Source organism: Bos mutus, chromosome 5 (genome assembly GCF_027580195.1).
Source record: "Bos mutus isolate GX-2022 chromosome 5, NWIPB_WYAK_1.1, whole genome shotgun sequence".
In the NCBI taxonomy this organism is placed as follows: domain Eukaryota; kingdom Metazoa; phylum Chordata; class Mammalia; order Artiodactyla; family Bovidae; genus Bos; species Bos mutus.
Genome location: NC_091621.1, coordinates 83,456,517 through 83,478,055, shown reverse-complemented (window position 1 = coordinate 83,478,055; position 21,539 = coordinate 83,456,517). Strand labels below are relative to the sequence as shown.

At 38.5% G+C, this 21,539-nt stretch overlaps 2 protein-coding genes across 2 annotated transcripts in view; one reads left to right on the top strand and one right to left on the bottom strand.

Moving 5' to 3' along the window:
• Nucleotides 1-1,023: 1,023 nt before the first annotated feature.
• On the bottom strand, nt 1,024-1,923 carry CAPZA3 (capping actin protein of muscle Z-line subunit alpha 3). The gene has a single exon (XM_005899474.2). It carries the CDS (start codon nt 1,921-1,923, stop codon nt 1,024-1,026), a length of 900 nt encoding a protein of 299 aa, XP_005899536.1.
• A 439-nt stretch (nt 1,924-2,362) lies between these two features.
• PLCZ1 (phospholipase C zeta 1) overlaps nt 2,363-21,539 on the top strand; it is a 48,461-nt gene continuing 29,284 nt past the window's right edge. Inside the window, exons 1-4 of the mRNA XM_070370139.1 lie at nt 2,363-2,433; nt 3,826-3,985; nt 14,344-14,575; nt 18,916-19,117. Of these exons, the coding sequence (XP_070226240.1) occupies nt 2,363-2,433; nt 3,826-3,985; nt 14,344-14,575; nt 18,916-19,117 (665 nt within the window). The remainder of the gene's footprint in view (nt 2,434-3,825; nt 3,986-14,343; nt 14,576-18,915; nt 19,118-21,539) is intronic.

Sequence of the window (21,539 nt, the reverse complement as noted above, 5' to 3'; positions counted from 1 at the left end):
CAGACATTAGATCCTGGAGATTGGGGACCCTGCCCTAGAGATTAAGAGTGCTAGGGGTCAGTAACACTCATCACTCACCATGTGCCTGGATGAATTAAGTGACTCCATTTTTAGATTCTTCTCATATAAAATGGGGTTACCACTAGTAGCAGCCTAATGACAAAAAATTTGTTGTAAATCATCTAGCACAGGGTTCAGCATCTAATTCTTGTATAAATGACTTCACAAGAGCTAGACTATATACGCTGGGGAATCAAGCTTTTCTACTTGATTCTTTGAAGAAAAGCCTGGAGATTAGAGTAATTCCAGATTCTTTTGAGGGGTTGGGGTATGAGGGGGAGTGGTCATGGGTCCAGTAGTCCTTCATATGAGCTAGATTTTTGATATTTTTTGGTTTCATGGACCATCCAACCCTAATGTCACTGATTGAAATCTACCCCTTTATTGGTGAGTTGAGTTAGGTGAATTATCATTTGCAGAATGACTTTTGTTTGCATGCCTTCTCCAGTTACAAAGAAAGTCAAAAGCCATTCCTACACACACTCACACAGCCTTAACTCTGGCTACCTATATTAATACTTCTGGGTGCCACGTTCTACAAAGTCATTTTAGGTTCTAATAAATGTTTCTGGCTTTGTGATTGTCACTACCATGAACCACATTACCATCACCCTTTCCTTAAGTTACTGGTAAATATTCCTTGAATAAAATGATTTGAAAGACTTGTCCCTAATTTAAACTTTCATCTGGAATTCCTTGGTGGTCCAGCGGTGAGGACTCTGCTTTCAGTTGCTGAAGGCTCAGGTTCAGTCCTAGGCTGGGGAACCAAGTTCCTACAAATTGTGTGATGTGCCCCTACCCCAAAAAAGTAAAACCAAAAATCGCCCCAAAATTTACATCTGCCAAGTGATGGACATATCTTGTGGGTTCTTAACTTTAGGAAAATAACCTCAGTGCCTCCCCCACCCGCTGTCCCTGGAAACACAACTGAATCAGATCAAGAGAGTTACCAGGAGCAATCCTTTATATTATCCAGTTGCATAGCACACTTCTTGAATAAATGACATACCCTAATTTAGGGTACATCACCAGATTCAAGTCAGAGAGTATCCTCTGCCAGTCAATATGAGTACGGGTCACTGGAAGATCTCTTCGTAGAATTTTTCTCAGAGCTTCATTCGATAACTCCTGTAGTTCTTCTAACAGTGCAGCTTGAAATTTATTCTCTTGCTCTTCCACAAGTCTTGCAAAACTTAGAGCCAGTTGAGCTTGGTTCACTACCTCCAAGCTTTCTTTCAGGTCCTTGGAGATTTCGATGTGTAGGTTGACACACCTGAAATAGTGAGCTTGCACAAAAATTCTCCCTGTTACCTGGGTTAGAAATGGATTGACTTGGAAAATCCATTTTGATTTCCAAAGCCCATTCCAGTAGTCTGCTGTTTCATAGCTGTGGTCTTCGATGCAGGCGATCAAGAACTCCTTATTTTTCACTGTTTTTCTCAGCACATTGCAGTTTCCCTTTGGGTAGTGGTCGTTCACATACAGCTTCAAGGCGCACAGAACTACAGTCCTCAGGTACTCTGTCTCATTCCGAATGATTCCATGACTCTGGATGTCCTTTAACTGGTTTTGAAGCAGGTCAAATTTGAAAGAAAGTTTGCTCTGGTAATCGAAAAACCTGTAGTCGCCCACGACATTGTGGTGAGACAGGAGGACAGCATTCCCATCAATGCTGAGTGGGACAGAATATTTTTGGCAGTGTTGGTGGCCCGCACACTCCCCTTGATGGTGCATGAGTTTTTCATCACGGATAAGCAGACAGAGATCGTCAAAGGCATTTACAAATTCCCCTGGAGGAGCCTGTATCAATAGTCTGCGAATTACTTTTTCTTTCTCTTTCCTACTCAGAGTGCTACGTGACATGTTTGGTTGCGGCAGAAGCAGAGCTTCTGGAATAAACAGTGTTCAGAGGATGAGAGAACATTCCATGGGGCACCTTTCCCATCCAGGTGTTAAACATTTAAGCTTAAGATTACCATGTCTGACCATGCAAAAACCAGGTTGTCTGGCCAGCTCTGAGTCTCCTGATGAAGTCATAAAGGAGCTTGCTCTGTGAAGTATGGAACTTTTGATGAGATCACAATGGGCGTTTGGACCCAAAGGAAAACATGACAGTCACCTGACAGAGTGGTGCCCGGCCAACCAGCTATACGAATTTTGAAGAATTTTTAAGAACTTAGCCTCCAGAACAGCCTTCTTCATAAAGTGGTGTGTTTATTGCATAGGTGGTCATAGATCTAAGAGAAGCATCCCGGAGTTTCTAAGGAGTATTTGGAAGCTCTTTGACGCTTTGGGGATCACAATGGCAGTGATTTGTAATCAGACCGTCAGAATAACTGTCCCCAACCCAGTGGAAGCATATTATCCTGAAAGGTTTGAGGAGTTTAAACAAGATAGTAAAAATAAAATGAGAGATGATGGCTGTTCATGGGAAAATGCCAGACGGCAAGAGTTGCCTCTCTCATAAACATTGTGGGTTTGGAAATGGTCAGAACATAAGCAAGAAGCCAGAAAAATTTTAAGGGCAGTGAAGTGCAGAGACCGCAAACCTCCATACAGTCTCTGGGGGATTTAAGTGTTGTGCTAACTGCAAAGAACAAAGGCAACAAACCACTGTGTTTTCTGCTTTCTTTCTAGAAAAGGGGCAGTGGCAACAGCGGATGAGTTTCAAGGAATCCCTTTCTTGCCAAGCGGCAGAGTTAATTATATTTGGAACCTGCAACAACTCATAATGGAGAGAAGCTTCTAAGTGAGGAGGAACAAACTTCAGGTCATGAAAATATGGAGAACAAATATCCACTCAGAAGTCCTTTCTGTTCCTCTTTCTTTCTCTTGATTTATCCCCTTTGAAGACTCCTGAGCTTGTTTCTCTCATTTGAGTATAAACTGCTTCCTTCTTTTTGCATCCTGAGTTTTTTTTTTTTTTTTTAATTTCCCTACCTTCCTATATCTTTTTCTTATAACATGAGCTTTGCCATATTAAGTCACAGCCATTAAATTGAAGGGCTTCCTATTAGTTCTAACAATCTGAAATTGAGTGTATTGTTGAACAATTTTTACTGATACTTTTCATGATTTTATAGGCTGTCATATTAATCCTTCTCAATCTTATTTTTTCAATTTGAAGTGTCCTAAATTTTGTTGTTTCTCTGTAGATAAAGCAAGCTTGATTATTTTTGTTTTCTCCTTCGTATTAATTAGACACTCATCATGGCATTAGAAAAAAAAAAAAAAACCTCTTTCTGATGGTCCTTAAAATGTTGCTTTTGGAGGCATGTGAGTAGCTGGACATTTGGCTAGTATAATGGTAATAATCATATCAGATGTGGTTACTATTTATTGAACTCTCAGTAACATAAACTATATTGAATGATATATTATGAGCTCATTTAATGCCCCTACCTTCCTGAAGTATTAATTTGACCACTTTTCAGATGAGGAAATTAACCCTGAGAGAGATCAAGTGATAGAAAGATCTTGATGTTCATGTCTTCAGAAAATAGACTGTATTTCCCAAGTAATAGCTGGATTTCTCAAATGTTAACTTTTGTTCTTTTCCTATAATTCTTATTTTATTAAGTCCTTTCATACCTTTAACACTAAATAGTACCTACTTAATTTTGTTTTAAATATTATTTATCATATAATTATTTTCTCACTTAGGCATGAGATAGACTATCCTCTGAAAAGAAAAAGAAAAACATTGAATTGAAGAGAGACAAAATATTCTTTAGTCATTTTAAGTACTTAATGACTTTCTGTGAGAATTTCCTTAACTTATTTTTTTGGTGTGTCTCCTACATGGTTTTTGTTGATGGTTCGAGATGACTTCAAAGGTGGAAAAATTACTCTAGAAAAAGCTCTGAAACTACTTGAAAAATTAGATATTCAGTGCAATACTATTCATGTGAAATATATTTTTAAGGTGAGATAATATCTGTCCCCTGCATATCCCACCCTAGGAAGGACTTCATCCAATATAAGGAAATGTGGATAGCTACTTGTATGTTTTCTGCAGAAAATACATATGAAAGATTAGTCTCTGAGAAATTAAAGCAATTAATTATGTTAGATATATTTATAATCAAAATGGAAAGCATTTAGGTAAGAGGAAAAATGAGTTGTTGATAAAATTTGAAATAATACCAGGTTATCTGCTTAGAACAATCTGCTGAGAATGCATAGATGTTCACATCAGATTAAGATTTGTCATCTGATTAGATCAAATCATATAAATGATGAAATGGTAACTGGATTGGATGTTAGTGATTTATAGAAGGCATGGGCAATCTTGATAAAAATCATATTTTACTCATCTTCAAGGAATTATATCATAAGCTCCCCTGGAGAAGGGAAAGGTTACCAACTCCAGTATTCTGGCCTGGAGATCCCACTGTATATAGTCCATGGGGTTGCAAAGAGTCAAATACGACTGAGTGACTTTCACTTCCCTTTGTTTAAAGAAGAATTAGTAGGAAGGGAACCTGGTTCAATTCTGTCACTAGAGGATGAATGGAAAGATCATGAAAAAAAGAAAAAGCTGCATGTTAGAGCTGAGTTTTTTTTTTTTGTTTTTTTTTTTTACTAGGAAGATGGCAAATTTCTTGGTGAATCAGGCAAGAATACTAGACTAGCCAACCCAGACAGTTAGGAAGGGTAGACATCTTGAGTATGATTTTGTTTCTTGGAACTGGGAAGCCAGATAACACAATCTGTGGTGAAATTGTTAGCAACTAACCTATACTGGGAAGCCTGTGTTACTTTGAAAGTGAAAGTGTTAGTTGCACAGTCTTGTCCAACTCTTTGTAACCCTGTGGACTGTAATCCTCCAGTCTCCTCTGTCTGTGGGATTCTCCAGGCAAGAATTCTGGAGTGGATAGCCATGTCCTTCTTCAGGGGATCTTCCTGACTGAGGGATCAAACCCAAGTCTTCTACATTGCAGGCAGATTGTTTATGGTCTGAGCCACCTGGGAAGCCCCTGTTGTTACTTCACACGTGGGCTAACCAGCAAGCGTGGTAGAGTTCCAGGAATGCTTGCACAGGCAGGTTCCAGTTCAGAGAAAAAAGACAGCTTGGTACTCCCAAATATACCAGTTGCCAGGCTATCACCATTTTGCTGCCATTTCTCCTGGCCCTGTTCCCAAAGTGATATGAGGAGGGCCTGGTGACATGTGCACATACAGTGGGTGTATTACCTGAGAGGGACCTCAGAAGAAAGCTTAAGAAACCCAGAGCTTTTATTATGGGCAATAAGCCTGTCTGATTGCCGCGGAGGGTGTCGTTATTAATGTTATTATCCTGGACAGTAAACAAACCTGCTTTTTCCTCTGGAATGAAGAACTATCTCTTCATCATGTAAATATCCTTGAAGAGCTAGTCCTGAAGAAAGGCAATTGGTGACTCTGCTCAGAAAATAAGCAGAAACACAGGAGCAAGCATTTCTCTCAGTCAGATTTAGTCCTCAGGTTTACTAACCAAAAGAGGAGGTTCAGAAAAGAAAAACTGAACTTCTCAGGAGACTGCTGTAAAAGACAAAGAATTCAGAGTTGCTTCTATGGCTCCAAGTAGCTTGTGCTGCCATAAGCGATAAGAATTTTGATTAATTTCTAATACCACACCTGAAGAACACAAATTTATGTGAAAGGCCTTTACACATAGAATTTTAACCCAGTGGTATTGCCCAAAGGGAGAAACAGCTGTGTGCTTTCTGGTTTAATAAAATTCACATTCAGCACAATATAGAGGTAGTAATATGTTAAATCTGTATTTAATGTGAAATACTGTAAATCTTAGTGATTTTCAAGTTGCTTTGAATTAGCTGCAAGATAGAGATAGGTCTTTGAAATGCTCTTGAGTAAAACTCAAGCTGTATCGAAAAGCATTATGTAGAATGTTCAACAGGTATAACAATTAAATAAATAGCTCATTAATTGGAATTTATGATTATTTGGACATAGCCAGGCTGAAGGTCTATTTTGTATAGCAAAACCTTTTTAAAGTAGCTATGAAAACAATGTTAATTATAAAAATTAGAGGAGCAGAGATTCCTTAGAATACTTCAAAAACCCCTTTAAAGTGACCTCAGATACTTTAGAAGCATGAATTATGTATAAAAGAGTGATGATTATGGTAAACCATTATCTTCTATTTAAATAACTCTCCTAATAGAAATACTTTGTTGCCTTAGGTGAAATTGCTGTATATTGGTTAAAATGTTGATTAAGTAGTATGCCTAGGGAAAGTATATTGGTTAACTGAATTTTCTAGATAGCTCAAGATTAATCTTAAACATCCAACTCTTTTGCTTTAACTTATGTTGCTGATCTCTCCACTCGGCAAAGATACACCTATTAGTGAGACCAAATAAAATGAATCACAGTGAATCTTTTTTTTTTTTTTTTTTTGTGTCCACACAAACACAAAGACGCTCAGCGTCTCAGAGCTGTTATCATTAGCAAGCTTAGTGGGTGTAGAGAGTCTTCAGTCTCTGAGAACCTAGTTGTACAGTACTTGATTGACAAGTCAGAAATCTCTGAGCAAATGTCTTAATCTGCAGGATGGGGATACTAATATATTTATTTTGCAGGATGGTTCTAAATATTAAATGTTATCATTTGTGAATGTACCTAGTATCAGGCTTGGCATAAAGTAGGCACCAAGTAAATTTTAGTTGAAGCTACATCATGACTGTTCAAAAAAATAGAGAAAATTACATTATATTTATTGATTTCCTAAGTGTTTAATAGTTGACATAAATTCTGACATGAATTTACTTTCTGACAAGGTGAAATTTTATTATAAAACTTGAGTAAAGCACATATAACTTCATGACCCTGGCAAAATATTCTAAACTTCTTTTTCCAAAATTAATTACTGAATCTTGACTTGAGCAGTAGTTCTCTAAGTTTTCTTTAAAAAATCCCTTTATTAAATTAAAAAAATTGTTTTTAATCATTATTTTTAATTTGTAGCAGGAAAGATCCCCTGGAGGAGGGTATGGCAACCCACTCCAGTATTCTTGCCTGGAGAATCCACACGGACAGATTAGCCTGCAGGGTACAGTCCATGGGGTCACAAAGAGTCTGACACAACTGATAGACTAAGCACAGCACAACACAGCACAAGCTAATTTTAGGAACTATCTCCTGTCATTTCAATTCACATAGCTAGTCTTAGATTACAGTCTTGATTGTTGGCTGAATATGAAATAGTATCCTTTTCAATTTTAAGAGGTTATATTTCTCTATATTTGCCACGGTTCAGCTGAACCCAGAAATACAAGCCCCACTGGCTACTGGAGCCAGTGTGTCCTCTGGACAAGGGGTGTGTCCTCTGGACAAGAGGTGTGACCTCTGGACAAGGAATGTGTCCTCTGCACAGCAGCTTGTGTGCTCAAGCTCCCTTCTTCAGGCTAGACTCCAAGATATGCACAAAGGCCTTCTTCAGGGAAGACTGGGTCTTAGGTGCCTTTGATTACTGTATCTGCATTAGGGCTTCCCAGGTAGTGCTAGTGGTAAAGAACCTGCCTGCCAGTGCTGGAGACCTAAGAGACCCTGGAGGAGGGCATGGCATCCCACTGCAGTGTTCTTGCCTGGAGAATCCCATGGACAGAGGAGCCTGGCAGGCGACAGTGCATGTGCTCGCAGAGTTGGACACGACTGAAGTACTTAGCATGCATAGCATGCATGCATGCATTAGGGACAGAAGGAAACAGGGAATAAGAAAAGGGGAAAGAACAAGTTGCCTGCTAATTTAAACTGGTATGTCAGTTCAGTTCAGTCTCTCAGCCGTGTCCAACTCTTTAAGACCCCATGGACTGCAGCATGCCAGGCCTCCCTGTCCATCACCAACTCCTGGAGTTTACTCAAACTCATGTCCATTGAGTTGGTGATACCATCCAACCATCTCATCCTCTGTCATCCCCTTCTCCTCCTGCCTTCAGTCTTTCCAAGCATCAGGGTCTTTTCAGATGAGTCAGTTCTTCACATCAGGTGGCCAAAATATTGGAGTTCCAGCTTCAGCATTAGTCCTTCTAATGAATATTCAGGGTTGATTTCCTTTAGGATGGACTGGTTGAATCTCCTTGCAGTTCAAGAGACTCTCAAAAGTCTTCTCCAACACCACAGTTCAAAAGCATCAATTCTTTGGTTGTCAGCTTTCTTTATAGTCCAACTCTCACATCCATCATCCATACATGCCCACTGGAAAAACCGTAGCCTTGACTAGACGGACCTTTGTTGGCAAAGTAATGTCTCTGCTTTTTAATAAGCTGTCTAGGTTGGTCATAACTTTTCTTCCAAGGAGCATAAGAAAAGTATATCAGAGTTTGAGGAAAAAGTTGCAAGTCATAAGATTTCCTAGACTATATTTTGAATACATTGTTTTTAGGGTAATTTCAGAGAGAATTTTAAAATGCTACATTTTATGTTAGAAGTTCTGGCTTTGATAGCTCAGCTTTCTCATCAGATAGATCAGCTTTCTTATAATGTTGTTTATTAAGTAACATTTCATCTTTTTACTAGCAAACTGAGCAATGGAAATGGTAACAACGTGAAAGACCTTTATTCTGTTTTCTAAAGTGTACTATCAGAATGACTAACAATAGAATTATTTTAATATGTTCTTTTATCCTCCTGGATTCAATCATTCATTTAAACATATGATCACTAGGCTCCTAATTTAGGGTGTACTCAGTTGCTCAGTTATCTCTGACTCTTTGCAGCCCCATGTGGCCCCTTGGACCATAGCCTGCCAGGCTCCCCTGTCCATGGAATTTCCCAGACAAGAATACTGGAGAGGGTTCCCATTTCCATCTTCCAGTAATAGGCTTTGGAAATAAAAAAAGAATAAAGTATCTACCTTCATGGGGGTCATAGGCTTAAGGTAAAAGATATATTTTATTTCTTAAATTTAAAAAATTATTCAAACTTTTCATTTTTATTTATTTATTTAGTTATTATTGGCTGTACTGCATGATGTGTGGGTTTAGTTCTCTTACTAGGGATCAAACCCTGGCTCCCTGCATTGGAAGCATGGTGTCTTGGCCACTGGACTGCCATGGAAGTCCCCAAAAGATATATTTTGGAATTATACATAAATTATTTGGGAAAATTCTTTTTGTAATGCCTTGCAAAAAATAACCACTTAATGAACTTTTATTTTTTTGTAAACTTGAGAAAGATGATTTCATTACTCTTTTTTTTTATGTTGTAAACTGTAAGTGATTAATATGTAACATTTTGAAAAGCTGTAGTATTCCCTGCAGTGGGCCCTGAGATTTTGCATATTTTCTGTAATAAAAGACATCTTTTCCTGCTCTCCCTAGTTTTAGGGAGATACTTAGTTCCTTTTTCCAATTAAACGAACATATTTCATCAGAATCATCAAGTTCTGAAGGCCTCAGTCAGACACTCTTATACATACCAAGTGTTAGTCAGTCATGTTCGATTCTTTGTGATCCCATGGACTGTAGCCCGCCAAGCTCCTCTGTCCATGGAACTCTCCAGGCAAGAATACTGGAGTGGGTTGCCATTTCTTCCTTCAGGGGATCTTCTCGATCCTGGGATTGAACCCAGGTCTCCTACATTAAAGGGAAATTATTTACCATCTGAGCCAACAGGGAAGCCCTATATGTACTAAGGATATGGGAAACAAATGACAGACTTTGCATCTGAGACAATTCTAGAAGGGATGCGTAAAGGTTTTATTCTGGTGTAATAAACCCCAGTAGAGAAGCAGGTATAGAATCTTCTAGGAATCTTAGGTAGGGCTCTCTAACATGATGTGGGGAGGAGACACAGAGGGACATAGGGAAGACTTCAAGAGAAGGACATTTTTTTGAAGATTAGTAGAAATTCATGCTCATGCTCAGTCATTTGATCATGTCTGACTCTTTGTGACCCCATGGACTGCAGTCCCTTAGGCTCATCTGTCCATGGAATTTTCCAGGCAAGAATACTGGAGTGGGTTGGCATTTCCTGCTCCAGGGGCTCTTCCCAACCAACTTAAATAAAAAAGAAAACAATATTCCAGACAGAAGAAAGAGCCTTTACAATAGCAAGAGGTAGCTTGGTATTTGTATTGTAACTGATTCAGAGCACAGTACAGTGTGAAATGCATGGAAGAAGTGGTGGTGGGGCGGGGGAAGAAACCATGTCTTTGAGGGTCTTGGATGCCAATAGTTTGGATTTTGTCTTGAAACCAGAGGAGAAACACTGAGAAATTTAAGAGAATTAGAGAGATCAGACTTGTATTTGGCAATTTATTTCTGCACATATACTCTTGTCAACTGAATCAATACATGCAACCTAAAAGTTGAGAGTTACGTTCTGTTTGATGGGAAGTTTTAGGATTTTGGCCCTGGGAGGTAGCATCTAAAGTAATCCTGGGAGAATTGCTCTGAGGAGGCAAGGGGGACCCAGGTTACATAGAAATTTTACAAAGGGTAGGTAGTCTGAATGTCAAAAGTTCATTGTAAATTAAAGAAAACCAGATATCTTAAGTAGTTTAGTACTTTTCTAAGTATACGAAGATGTAAGTGTCTGGGCTCACTGAAATCCTTCCTTTGATATGCACCTCAGCTATCTGGGGTCATTGTTCTGTGTTTTCATATCCTCCTCAGGGCTCAACATGGGGAGTGGCTGCAGTCTGATGGCAGGTGTTCTTTCCTTCCTGAGTTCCCTCAGGGCTCACCAGCTCATATTGAAAGAAGGTGAAAGTGAAAGTCATTCAGTCTTGTCTGACTCTCTGAGAACCCATAGACTGTAAAGTCCATGGGATTCTCCAGGCCAGAATACTGGTGTGGGTAGCCTTTCCCTTCTCCAGAGGATCTTCTCAACCCAGGGATCAAACCCAGGTTTCCCGCATTGCAGGCGGATTCTTTACCAGCTGAGCCACAAGGGAAGCCCACGAATACTGGAGTGGGTAGCCTATCCCTTCTCCAGTGGATCTTCCTGACCCAGGAATTGAACCAGGGTCTCCTGCATTACAGGTGATTTTTTACCAACTGAGCTATCAGGGAAGCCCCCTGCCAGCTCACATTGGAGGGCTGCAATCACTGATGATATCCTTTGTTTATTGATATGGCAGGAAATATTCCATTTCTCACTTTGAGTACAGGCAATAGTGTATTGTTTTTTCTTTCCTTCCTTGGAGTTAGTTCAAGTCCTGGTCTACCATGGCTCTGGGACTGGTGACAATCAACATATAAAGGTTTTTGCTCTTCAGTTTTATCCTACAGGGGAGATATTAATACATTGATACCCTATGTTAACATTGAGGCTGCTGTTAAGAGGTTCAGTACTCAGATTTGAACCTTCCTTGCTTACCACTATTCTTCTTCTCCCTTTTCTTCTGCTGACACTGTGTTCCCTAGGCCTTATATTTCTTCTCCTTATTACTTACCCTTTGTGCTTTCCTTTCCCTTCTCTACCAAAATTATAATTTCCCATCTTCAATGATAGGTTTCCCTGGTAGCTCAGCTGGTAAAATATCTGCCTGCAGAGTAGGAGACCCCAGTTCGATTCCTGGGTCAGGAAGATCCCCTGCAGAAGGAAATGGCAACCCATTCCAGTATTCTTACCTTAAAAATCCCATGGATAGAGGAACCTGGTGGGCGACAGTCTATGAGGTTGCAAAAAAGTCGGACATGACTGAGCACACCTAAGTACCTCCCAGGATGGTGGATGTCATCACCACAGTAAGGACGAGGTTTGAAGCAAATCCAGATGGTTCAGGGACGTCCTCAGTCTTGAAGAATCACGAGTATCAATACCTCAGCCTGAAGTTGGGCAAGTCTTTCTGGGCAGAGAGCTATTTATGGGCTGCAGTTCTCCTGAGGAACAGGGTTTGCTTCTTTGCTTAAACTGGGCAGCCCAGGCCACCAGTTTTTTTTTTTTTTTTAATTTGTATTGAGGTATGGTTGCTTTAAAATAGTGTATTAGTTTCTACTGTACAGCAAAGGGAATGAGCGATAAATATACATATATCCCCTCTTTCAGATGTCCTTTTCCCTTTAGGATCACCACAGAGCACTGAATAGAGTTCCCTGTGCTATACAATATGTTCTCATTCAGTACAGTCGCTTAGTTGTGTCCGACTTAGTTGTGTCCAAGACCACATGGACTGCAGCACGCCAGGCCTCCCTGTCCATCACCAACTCCCGGAATTTGCTCAAACTCATGTCCATTGAGTTGGTGATGCCATCCAACCATCTCATCCTCTGTCGTCCCCTTCTCTTCCCATTTTCAATCGTCCCCAGCATCAGGGTCCTTTCCAATGAGTCAGCTCTTTGTATCAGGTGACCAAAGTATTGGAGTTTCAGCTTCAACATCAGTCCTTCCAATGAATATTCAGGACTGATTTCTTTTAGGATGGACTGGTTGGATCTTCTTGCAGTACAAGGAACTCTCAAGAGTCTTCTCCAACACCATAGTTCAAAAGCATAAATTCTTAGGTGGTCAGCTTTCTTTATAGTCCAGCTCACATCCATACATGACTATAGGAAAAACCATAGCTTTGACTAGTCAGACCTTTGTTGGCAAAGTAATGTCTCTGCTTTTTAATATGCTGTTTAGGTTGGTCATAACTTTTCTTCCAAGGAGCAAGCACCTTTTAATTTCATGGCTGCAGTCACCATCTGCAGTGATTTTGGAGCCCCCCAAAATATTCTGTCACTGTTTCTGCTGTTTCTCCTTCTATTTGCTATGAAGTGATGGGACCAGATGCCATGACCTTAGTTTTCTGAATTTTGCATTTTAAGCTAACTTTTTCACTCTTCTCTTTCACTTTCATCAAGGGGCTCTTTAGTTCTTCGCTTTCTGCCATAAGGGTGGTGTCATCTGCATATCTAAGGTTATTGATATTTCTCCTGGCAATCTTGATTCCAGCTTGTGCTTCTCCAGCCTAGCGTTTCTCATGATGTACTCTGCATATAAGTTAAATAAACAGGGTGACAATATATACCCTTGACATACTCCTTTCCCTATTTGGAGCCAGTCTGTTGTTCTATGTCCAGTTTTAAGTGTTGCTTCCTGACTTGCATATAGATTTCTCAAGAGGCAGGTCAGGTAGTCTGGTATTCCCATCTCTTTCAGAATTTTCCACAGTTTGTTGTGATCCACACAGTCAAAGTCTTTGGCATAGTCAATAAAGCAGAAATAGATGTTTTTTCTGGAACTCTCTTGCTTTTTTGAAGATCCAGTGGGTGTTGGCAATTTGATCTCTGGTTCCTCTGTCTTTTCTAAATTCAGCTTGAACATTTGGAGGTTCATGGTTCACATATTGTTGAAGCCTGGCTTGGAGAGTTTTGAGCATTACTTTACTAGCATGTGAGATGAGTGCAGTTGTGTGGTAGTTTGAGCATTCTTTGGCATTGCCTTTCTTTGGGATTGTAATGAAAACTGACCTTTTCCAGTCCTGTGGCCACTGCTGAGTTTTCCAGATTTGCTGGCATATTGAGTGCAGCACTTTCACGGCATCATCTTTCAGGATTTGAAATAACTCCACTGGAATTCCATCACCTCCACTAGCTCTGTTTTTAGTGATGCTTCCTAAGGCCCACTTGACTTCATACTCCAGGATGTCTGGCTCTAGGTGGGTGATCATATCTTCATGATCATCTGGGTCATGAAGATCTTTTTTGTACAGTTCTTCTGTGTATTCTTGCCATCACCTCTTAATATCTTCTGCTTCTGTTAGGTCCATACCTTTTCTGTCCTTTATTGTACCTATCTTTCCATGAAATGTTCCCTTGGTATCTCTAATTTCTTGAAGAGATCTCTAGTCTTTCGCATTCTATTGTTTTCCTCTATTTCTTTGCATTGATCGCTGAGGAAGGCTTTCTTATCTCTCCTTGCTGTTCTTTGGAACTCTGTATTCAACCCATTTGAATTAGTTATCTATTTTTCACATTAAAAAGGAATGGAATTAGGTCATTTGTAGAGATGCGGTTGGACCTAGAGACTATCATATAGAGTAAAGTAAGTCAGAAAGAGAAAAACAAATATCATATATTAATGCATATATGTGAAATCCAACCTATTTGCAAAGCAGAAGTAGTAATAGAGAATAAAGCCACCAGGTTTTAAGTGGTAGTTATCCACTAGTGATTCCCAAGCTTTGGCATCATCTCATGCAGTTTTATATATTTATGTAAAATAAGAATCCAATGTAACTTGTTTTCAGGATGAGTTGGTATATATGTTACACAACTACTCTAACATTTTTGTTTTGTGTATTTTTTACATTCGAAATGTGAGCCCACCAGTAAATTTTTTTAGTAGGATAATGACAGGCTGAAACAAGGAAGAATCACCATAGAAGAATTTAGAACAATTTATCGAATTATTACATACAGAGAAGAAATTATTGAGATTTTCAACACGTATTCTGAAAACCGGAAAATTCTTTTAGAAAAGAACCTGGTCGAATTTTTGATGCGAGAACAGTATACACTTGACTTCAATAAAAGTATTGCTTCTGAGATCATTCAGAAATATGAGCCTATTGAAGAAGGTATGCTTGTACTTCAAAGTTTTATCAAATATTTATATGCAAACTGTTTTTTATTAATAGAAGTTTTCAAATTCAAACTTGATTGGGTCAGCTTTCTTCTAGGTAATATTATATATTGACAGTTATAATTTTGTAACTTACAGACAGTGTACATACCTTTTAGAAAGCTATGTTGTGTAACCACGACTTTCTTTCATTGTCCAGTTCCTTCCTTTTAACTGTTTCTGTATCTTTCAAGTGTTCAGAGATGAACTTAGGCATGGAAAACAAGATGAGGATCTTATTATTATAAATACCATAATGGAAGAAAGGGTCCTGATATTCATTAGTAAGATAAAAACCCAGGTGTAGGCGGTTTTCCGTTTTTATATATTATTGACAAAATATAGAATATTAAATTAGCTAAACGAAAACAGTTCTAGGGAAGAGATAAAACATTGTAAAATCACTCATTTCTCTGTTGTTGACACTTAATTGTCTACAACATTTCATAAACATTAAAAGATTTTTGCTTTTCTTTCATTTTCCTATGCACTTATCTGGTTTAAGTCCAATAACCATTTTGGCTAGTGATCTCTTGTATAGTTTTTGATCTTTGTTTCATCTTTAATGGGTAAAGCGCTTCAATTTTTTCCATTTATACTTATTTTTAAATAAAATAATAAAGACATAATATAATACAATATTCATATAGTTGCAGAAAAAGCACTATTAAAGCATGCTGTTTAACCCTACAGAGATTAATGGAATAGCTCAGAATATTTATTTAATAAGGGATATATGAAAGTGTAGGGCTTTTCAGGAGGCACTATTGGTAAAGAACTCACCTGCCAATGCAGGATACAAGAGATGTGAGTTCAGTCCCTGGGTCAGGAAGATCCCCTGGAGGAGAGCATGGCAACCCACCCCAGTATTCTTGCCTGGAGAATTCCATGGACAGAGGAGTCTGGCAGTTTACACTCCATAGGGTCGCAAGGAGTCAAACAAGAAAAAGGGACTTAGCAGACACACACACACATGTGAAAGCCCCAGTTCTGCCTTTGCAAACTGGTTTATGTCTACCAGTGCTTAACATATGATGATATGGGTTCTAACAAAACAAAACATTCCTTCATGGACTCATACATTCCTGATTTACTGAAGTATTTATTTGTGGCAACCAAGCATGTTTCTAGGGCCTGAGGACACAGTGGAGTATGAGGCAAACTAGGTCTTATATTCCTGATAAGGGTTGGAAGGAGACTGACAATAAATAATTACACATACAAATAGTTTCAGAGAGTACTATGTACTATGAAAAAAATAAAATAGACAGTAGACAACCCACAAGGTCTAGCTCAGGTGAGTGTTTAGGAGAGTCCTTCATGGGGAATGTAACATTTGAGCTGAGACAAAAATGATGAGAAAGAATTAGTCATGTGACAAAATGGGAGAAGGGTCTGACGTCTAGGCAAGGGAAGTATTGGCCCTGAGGTGGAGAGGCAAGGAACAGGAAGAGGACAGTGTGGTTCGAACCTGGAGAGATAGGCAGGGATTAAATCATGTTGGTCTCATTGGTCGTAAGCTAGATTTTGGCTCATGACTCAGTACCACATAAAGACTTGGAATGCTTCTAAGCATCGTTGTGGTAAGACTGAAGATAGTGCTAGTAAGAGTTTGGTCTCCATTAAAACTTGCAAGTTTGCAGCAAGATAAAGCGCTTGTATCAGAATGTAAAACAAGTACGTCTCTAAGCACATCTGATGAGTCCAGATGCTTAGTCTTTACTTTCTTTCTTCCTTTTTTTTTCTTCTTTTTTTTAAAATTTAATTTAATTTTATTTTATTTTTTAACTTTACAATATTGTATTGGTTTTGCCATAGCCAGGACATAGAAGCAACCTAGATGTCCATCATCAGATGAATGGATAAAAAAGCTGTGGTACATATACATAATGGAGTCTTTACTTTCAATTGCAAAGACTTTCCATAAGAAAGTAGTGAATTGATTTATGTTTTGGTTCAAACTCTTTATATCATTTCCACCTGGAAACAACCAGTTCACAGACATGCACTTTATGGCCCTGTTCCAGTGAAGATTTTTAAAACACGTACTTTGGAATTGTTACCTGCAGATGGTAAATTAAATGGTTGTTGTTTAGTTGCTAAATTGTGTCTGACTCTTTTGCGACCACATGGACTGTAGCCCGCCAGGCATCTTTGTTCATGGGATTTCCCAGGCAAGAATATTGGAGTAGGTTGCCATTTTCTTCTCCAGGGGATCTGCCCAACCAGGAATTGAACCCAGGTCTCCTGCACTGCAGGAGGATTCTTTACAGTTTAAGCCACCAGGGGAGCCCAACTTAAAAGGTACAAAAGGATAGTGGAATGGTGCCACTGACATTTTGGAATTGTGTTTACATTTTAACTATAATATTATAATGTGTATCTATTCCATCTTTTGAGTCTTCCTCTGCTTTCCATTCAGATAGTTTTGCACACAGGCAAGACCACTCATTTCATTTACAAGGCTATTGATCACTTTAGAGACTTATTGGGGCCAATTTGAATTATGAACTTATAGTCCCAAATGCTGCTAAGTTTCTCAAGCTTGTCCCACAGTGATATGTGACATGTACCAAATGAGGAGAACCTCATTTTATTTTAAATATAAAAATCCATCAGATTAACTGTCATCTCAGTCTGGTAGTTTTTAAGGGCATAACATGAGTTTGTTTTCTATTCCATTACCAAAGATATTTACTTAGTTAATAGTTCAAAGAGCTATAAGCCAATCACTGGTAATTGCACTGGGAAAAAGAATAAATTCATGCAAATCATTACAATTATGATATATGAAGCATTTGCCCCATACACTTGCATGTTTCTAATTTGCATAGCTTTGAAATAGAGAGTTTAGTTTGCATCACTATAAACATTTTATGTATTTTATTCTGGCTTTCATTTTTAAAAATAAGATTGTAATAGCATTTTGAATGCTGGCTTTTTTGTTTTTATGATGTCATAAACATTTACTTAATGTCACTATATATTTTTTTCTGATACATTATTTGTAATGGCTGCTTAGTATTGTGTCATATTTTGAGATTTAATCTCTTTCCTCCCCTCCCCCATTTATTTTGCTTTTATAAATAATGCTGGTGTGAGCATTCTTGCACATCAAGCTTTGTCTGAGTCTCTATTTCTGTAATTTAAATTCCCAGAAATAAAATTCTCTGCCAAGGACCACTCTCTAAAGTGAATACTCACACCAACTTTTAATATGAGGCAAACTGAGTTATCAGCAACAAAAGCAACAGTAACTAACTTTTATAGATCTAATATACAGCACTAGTATGCACGAATGGGTGTTATGATTGCCATCATTCCTAAGACAGGGAGAGGTTAACAGACTCGTCGTATATAACAAATTAGTGGATTTAACCCAAGCTGTCTCATTCCAGAGCCAGTGTTCTGCTTAAATAGATAATTTTGGTATATATGATACTGAGCAAAAAAGTTCACAGATCATTTGCTAAAGATAATTATATGCAAATAACTTAGTAATTTGATTCATAAGAATGCACCCAATAGAAACATGTACATATTTGCACCAAAAGATATATACTGGTTATTTATAGCAGTATAGTTTTGTAAATAGCCCCAAACTGGAAATTATCTAAATGCTTGTCAAGAACAGAATTGATAAATTGTGGTATATTCACACAATGGAGAGCTATACAAAAATAGGAATAAAAAATATCTGTGTACCACTATAAGAATAAATTTTATAAATAATGTTGAGCAAAACAAACCAGTCATAAAAAGTACATATTGTGTGAGTTCATTTATGTAAAACGCAAAAACTAAAGAAAACTTATCTGCTTCTAGAAACCATACCATTGAATATACTTGGCAGTTGGGGGTTGGGGTTTGGAGGAAAACTAGAAAGTTGGCAGGCAGCAGTCTTCTGGGGTGCTGTCATCTTCTGTTCTTTGACCTTGGTGTTGGCTACATGGATGGTTCACTTGTGGAAATTCATGAATCTACGACATGTGTCCTTTTCTTGTATGTATTTTAATTATTAAAAAAATTTTTAACAATAGTTCCTTGTTGGTTATCTATTTTAAATATAGTAGTCTTGTATATGTTTTTTAAACATTAAAAGAAGAGATGATTAAGTAATATTTAGTCTTGAAAGAACTAAAAATAAAAACCTTAGAAAAATTTGTTTCCAAAGAAACTTAGATCAGTATTAATTCTAAATGAATACTTTAGAATCATGCTCTGCTACTATGTTTAAACTGAAATGTAATTTTTATACTATTTATGGTATTTCTGCATTCTTTTTATTTTTTAAAGTTAAACAAGCACACCAGATGTCATTTGAAGGTTTTAGAAGATACATGGATTCATCTGAATGTCTGCTATTTGATAATAAGTGTGATCATGTTTACCAAGATATGACTCATCCATTGACTGATTATTTTATTTCAAGTTCACATAATACATACTTGATATCTGACCAATTATGGGGACCAAGTGACCTTTGGGGATATATAAGGTATTTCTTTTGATTTTTGAATCCATCACATTTAAAAAATGTTTGAAAGTTCCTAGTGGTTTCTACTCCAGCAAGCTGTAATTCATTGGAGGGGTTTTCCTTAGGAAAATGTCATAATTTAATTTATTCTTTACTGAGGAGGAAAGACTGATGGTGAAAGAGTGGAGGTAGAAGATGCTTTGGGAAAATATTGTAGGAGTCCAGGGATGATGGTAATCTAGATGGTTAATTCATGAGGCAGCAGTTGAGATACATGGTTGAATTTGAAATATTTTAGGGAGACAGAGCCAACAAGGTGATTTACCAGGCAGTTTGAAGAGAAGTATGAGGGAAAGAGAGTATCAGGATTTTGGGCCTGATAACCTAGAATGTGAAGACATTATGGGCAGAGATGGTGAAGCCATTGTAGGGTGTGATTCAAAAGCAAAAGTTCCATGATGTCTGTGTTCAGTTGGAGATATCAGTTAGTTATCAAAGGGCTAGGCTAGATAGTCAGTGGGGTATATGTGTCTGGGATTTGGAAGAAGTATCCAGTTCAGTTCAGTTCAGTTCAGTCGCTCAGTCATGTCCCACTATTTGCGACCCCATGAATTGCAGCACGCCAGGCCTCCCTGTCCATCAGCAACTCCTGGAGTTCACTCCGACTCACGTCCATTGGAGTCAGTGATGCCATCCAGCCATCTCATCCTCTGTCATCCCCTTTTCCTCCTGCCCCCAATCCATCCCAGCATCAGAGTCTTTTCCAATGAGTCAACTCTTCGCATGAGGTGGCCAAAGTACTGGAGTTTCAGCTTTAGCATCCTTTCTTCCAAAGAACACCCAAGACTGATCTTTAGAATGGACTGGTTGGATCTCCTTGCAGTCCAAGGGACTCTCAAGAGTCTTCTCCAACACCACAGTTCAAAAGCATCAATTCTTTGGTGCTCAGCTTTCTTCACAGTCCAACTCTCACATCCATACATGACCACTGGAAAAACCGTAGCCTTGACTAGACGGACCTTTGTTGGCAAAGTAATGTTTCTGCTTTTCAATATGCTATCTAGGTTGGTCATAACTTTCCTTCCAAAGAATAAGCGTCTTTTAATTTCATGGCTGCAGTCACCATCTGCAGTGATGTTAGACCCCCCAAAAAATAAGTTCTGACACTGTTTCCACTGTTTCCCCATCTACTTGCCATGAAGTGATGGGACCAGATGCCATGATCTTTGTTTTCTGAATGTTGAGCTTTAAGCCAACTTTTTCCACTCTCCTCTTTCATTTTCATCAAGAAGCTTTTTAGTTCCTCTTCACTTTCTGCCATAAGAGTGGTGTCATCTGCATATCTGAGGTTATTGATATTTCTCCCAGCAATCTTGATTCCACCTTATGTTTCTTCCAGCCCAGCGTTTCTCATGATGTACTCTGTATATATGTTCGATAAGCAGGGTGACAATATACAGCCTTGACATACTCCTTTTCCTATTTGGAACCAGTCAGTTGTTCCATGTCCAGTTCTAACTGTTGCTTCCTGACCTGCATATAGGTTTCTCAAGAGGCAGGTCGGGTGGTCTGGTATTCCCATCTCTTTCAGAATTTTCCACAGTTTATTGTGATCCACACAGTCAAAGGCTTTGGCATAGTCAATAAAGCAGAAATAAACGTTTTTCTGGAACTCTCTTGCTTTTTTGATGATCCAGCGGATGTTGGCAATTTGATCTCTGGTTCCTCTGCCTTTTCTAAAACCAGCTTGAACATCTGGAAGTTCACAGTTCACATACTGCTGAAGCCTGGCTTGAAGAATTTTAAGCATCACTTGACTAGCATGTGAGATGAGAGCAATTGTGCGGTAGTTTGAACATTCTTTGGCATTGCCTTTCTTTGGTATTGGAATGAAAACTGACCTTTTCCAGTCCTGTGGCCACTGCTGAGGTTTCCTTATTTGCTGGCATATTGAGTGAAGCACTTTCACTGCACCATCTTTCAGGATTTGAAATAGCTCAACTGGAATTCCATCACCTCTGCTAGCTTTGTTTGTAGTGATGCTTTCTAAGGCCCACTTGACTTCACATTCAAGGATGTCTGGCTCTATGTGAGTGATTACACCATTGTGATTATCTTGGTTGTGAGGATCTTTTTTGTACAGTTTTTCTGTGTATTCTTGCCACCTCTTCTTGATATCTTCTGCTTCTGTTAGGTCCATACCATTTCCGTCCTTTATCGAGGCCATCTTTGCATGAAATGTTCCCTTGGTATCTCTAATTTTCTTGAAGAGATCTCTAGTCTTTCCCATTCTATTGTTTTCCTCTATTTCTTTGCATTGATCGCTGAAGAAGGCTTTAATCTTTCCTTGCTATTCTTTGGAACTCTGCATTCAGATGCTTATATCTTTCCTTTTCTCCTTTGCTTTTTGCTTCTCTTCTTTTCACAGCTATTTGTAAGGCCT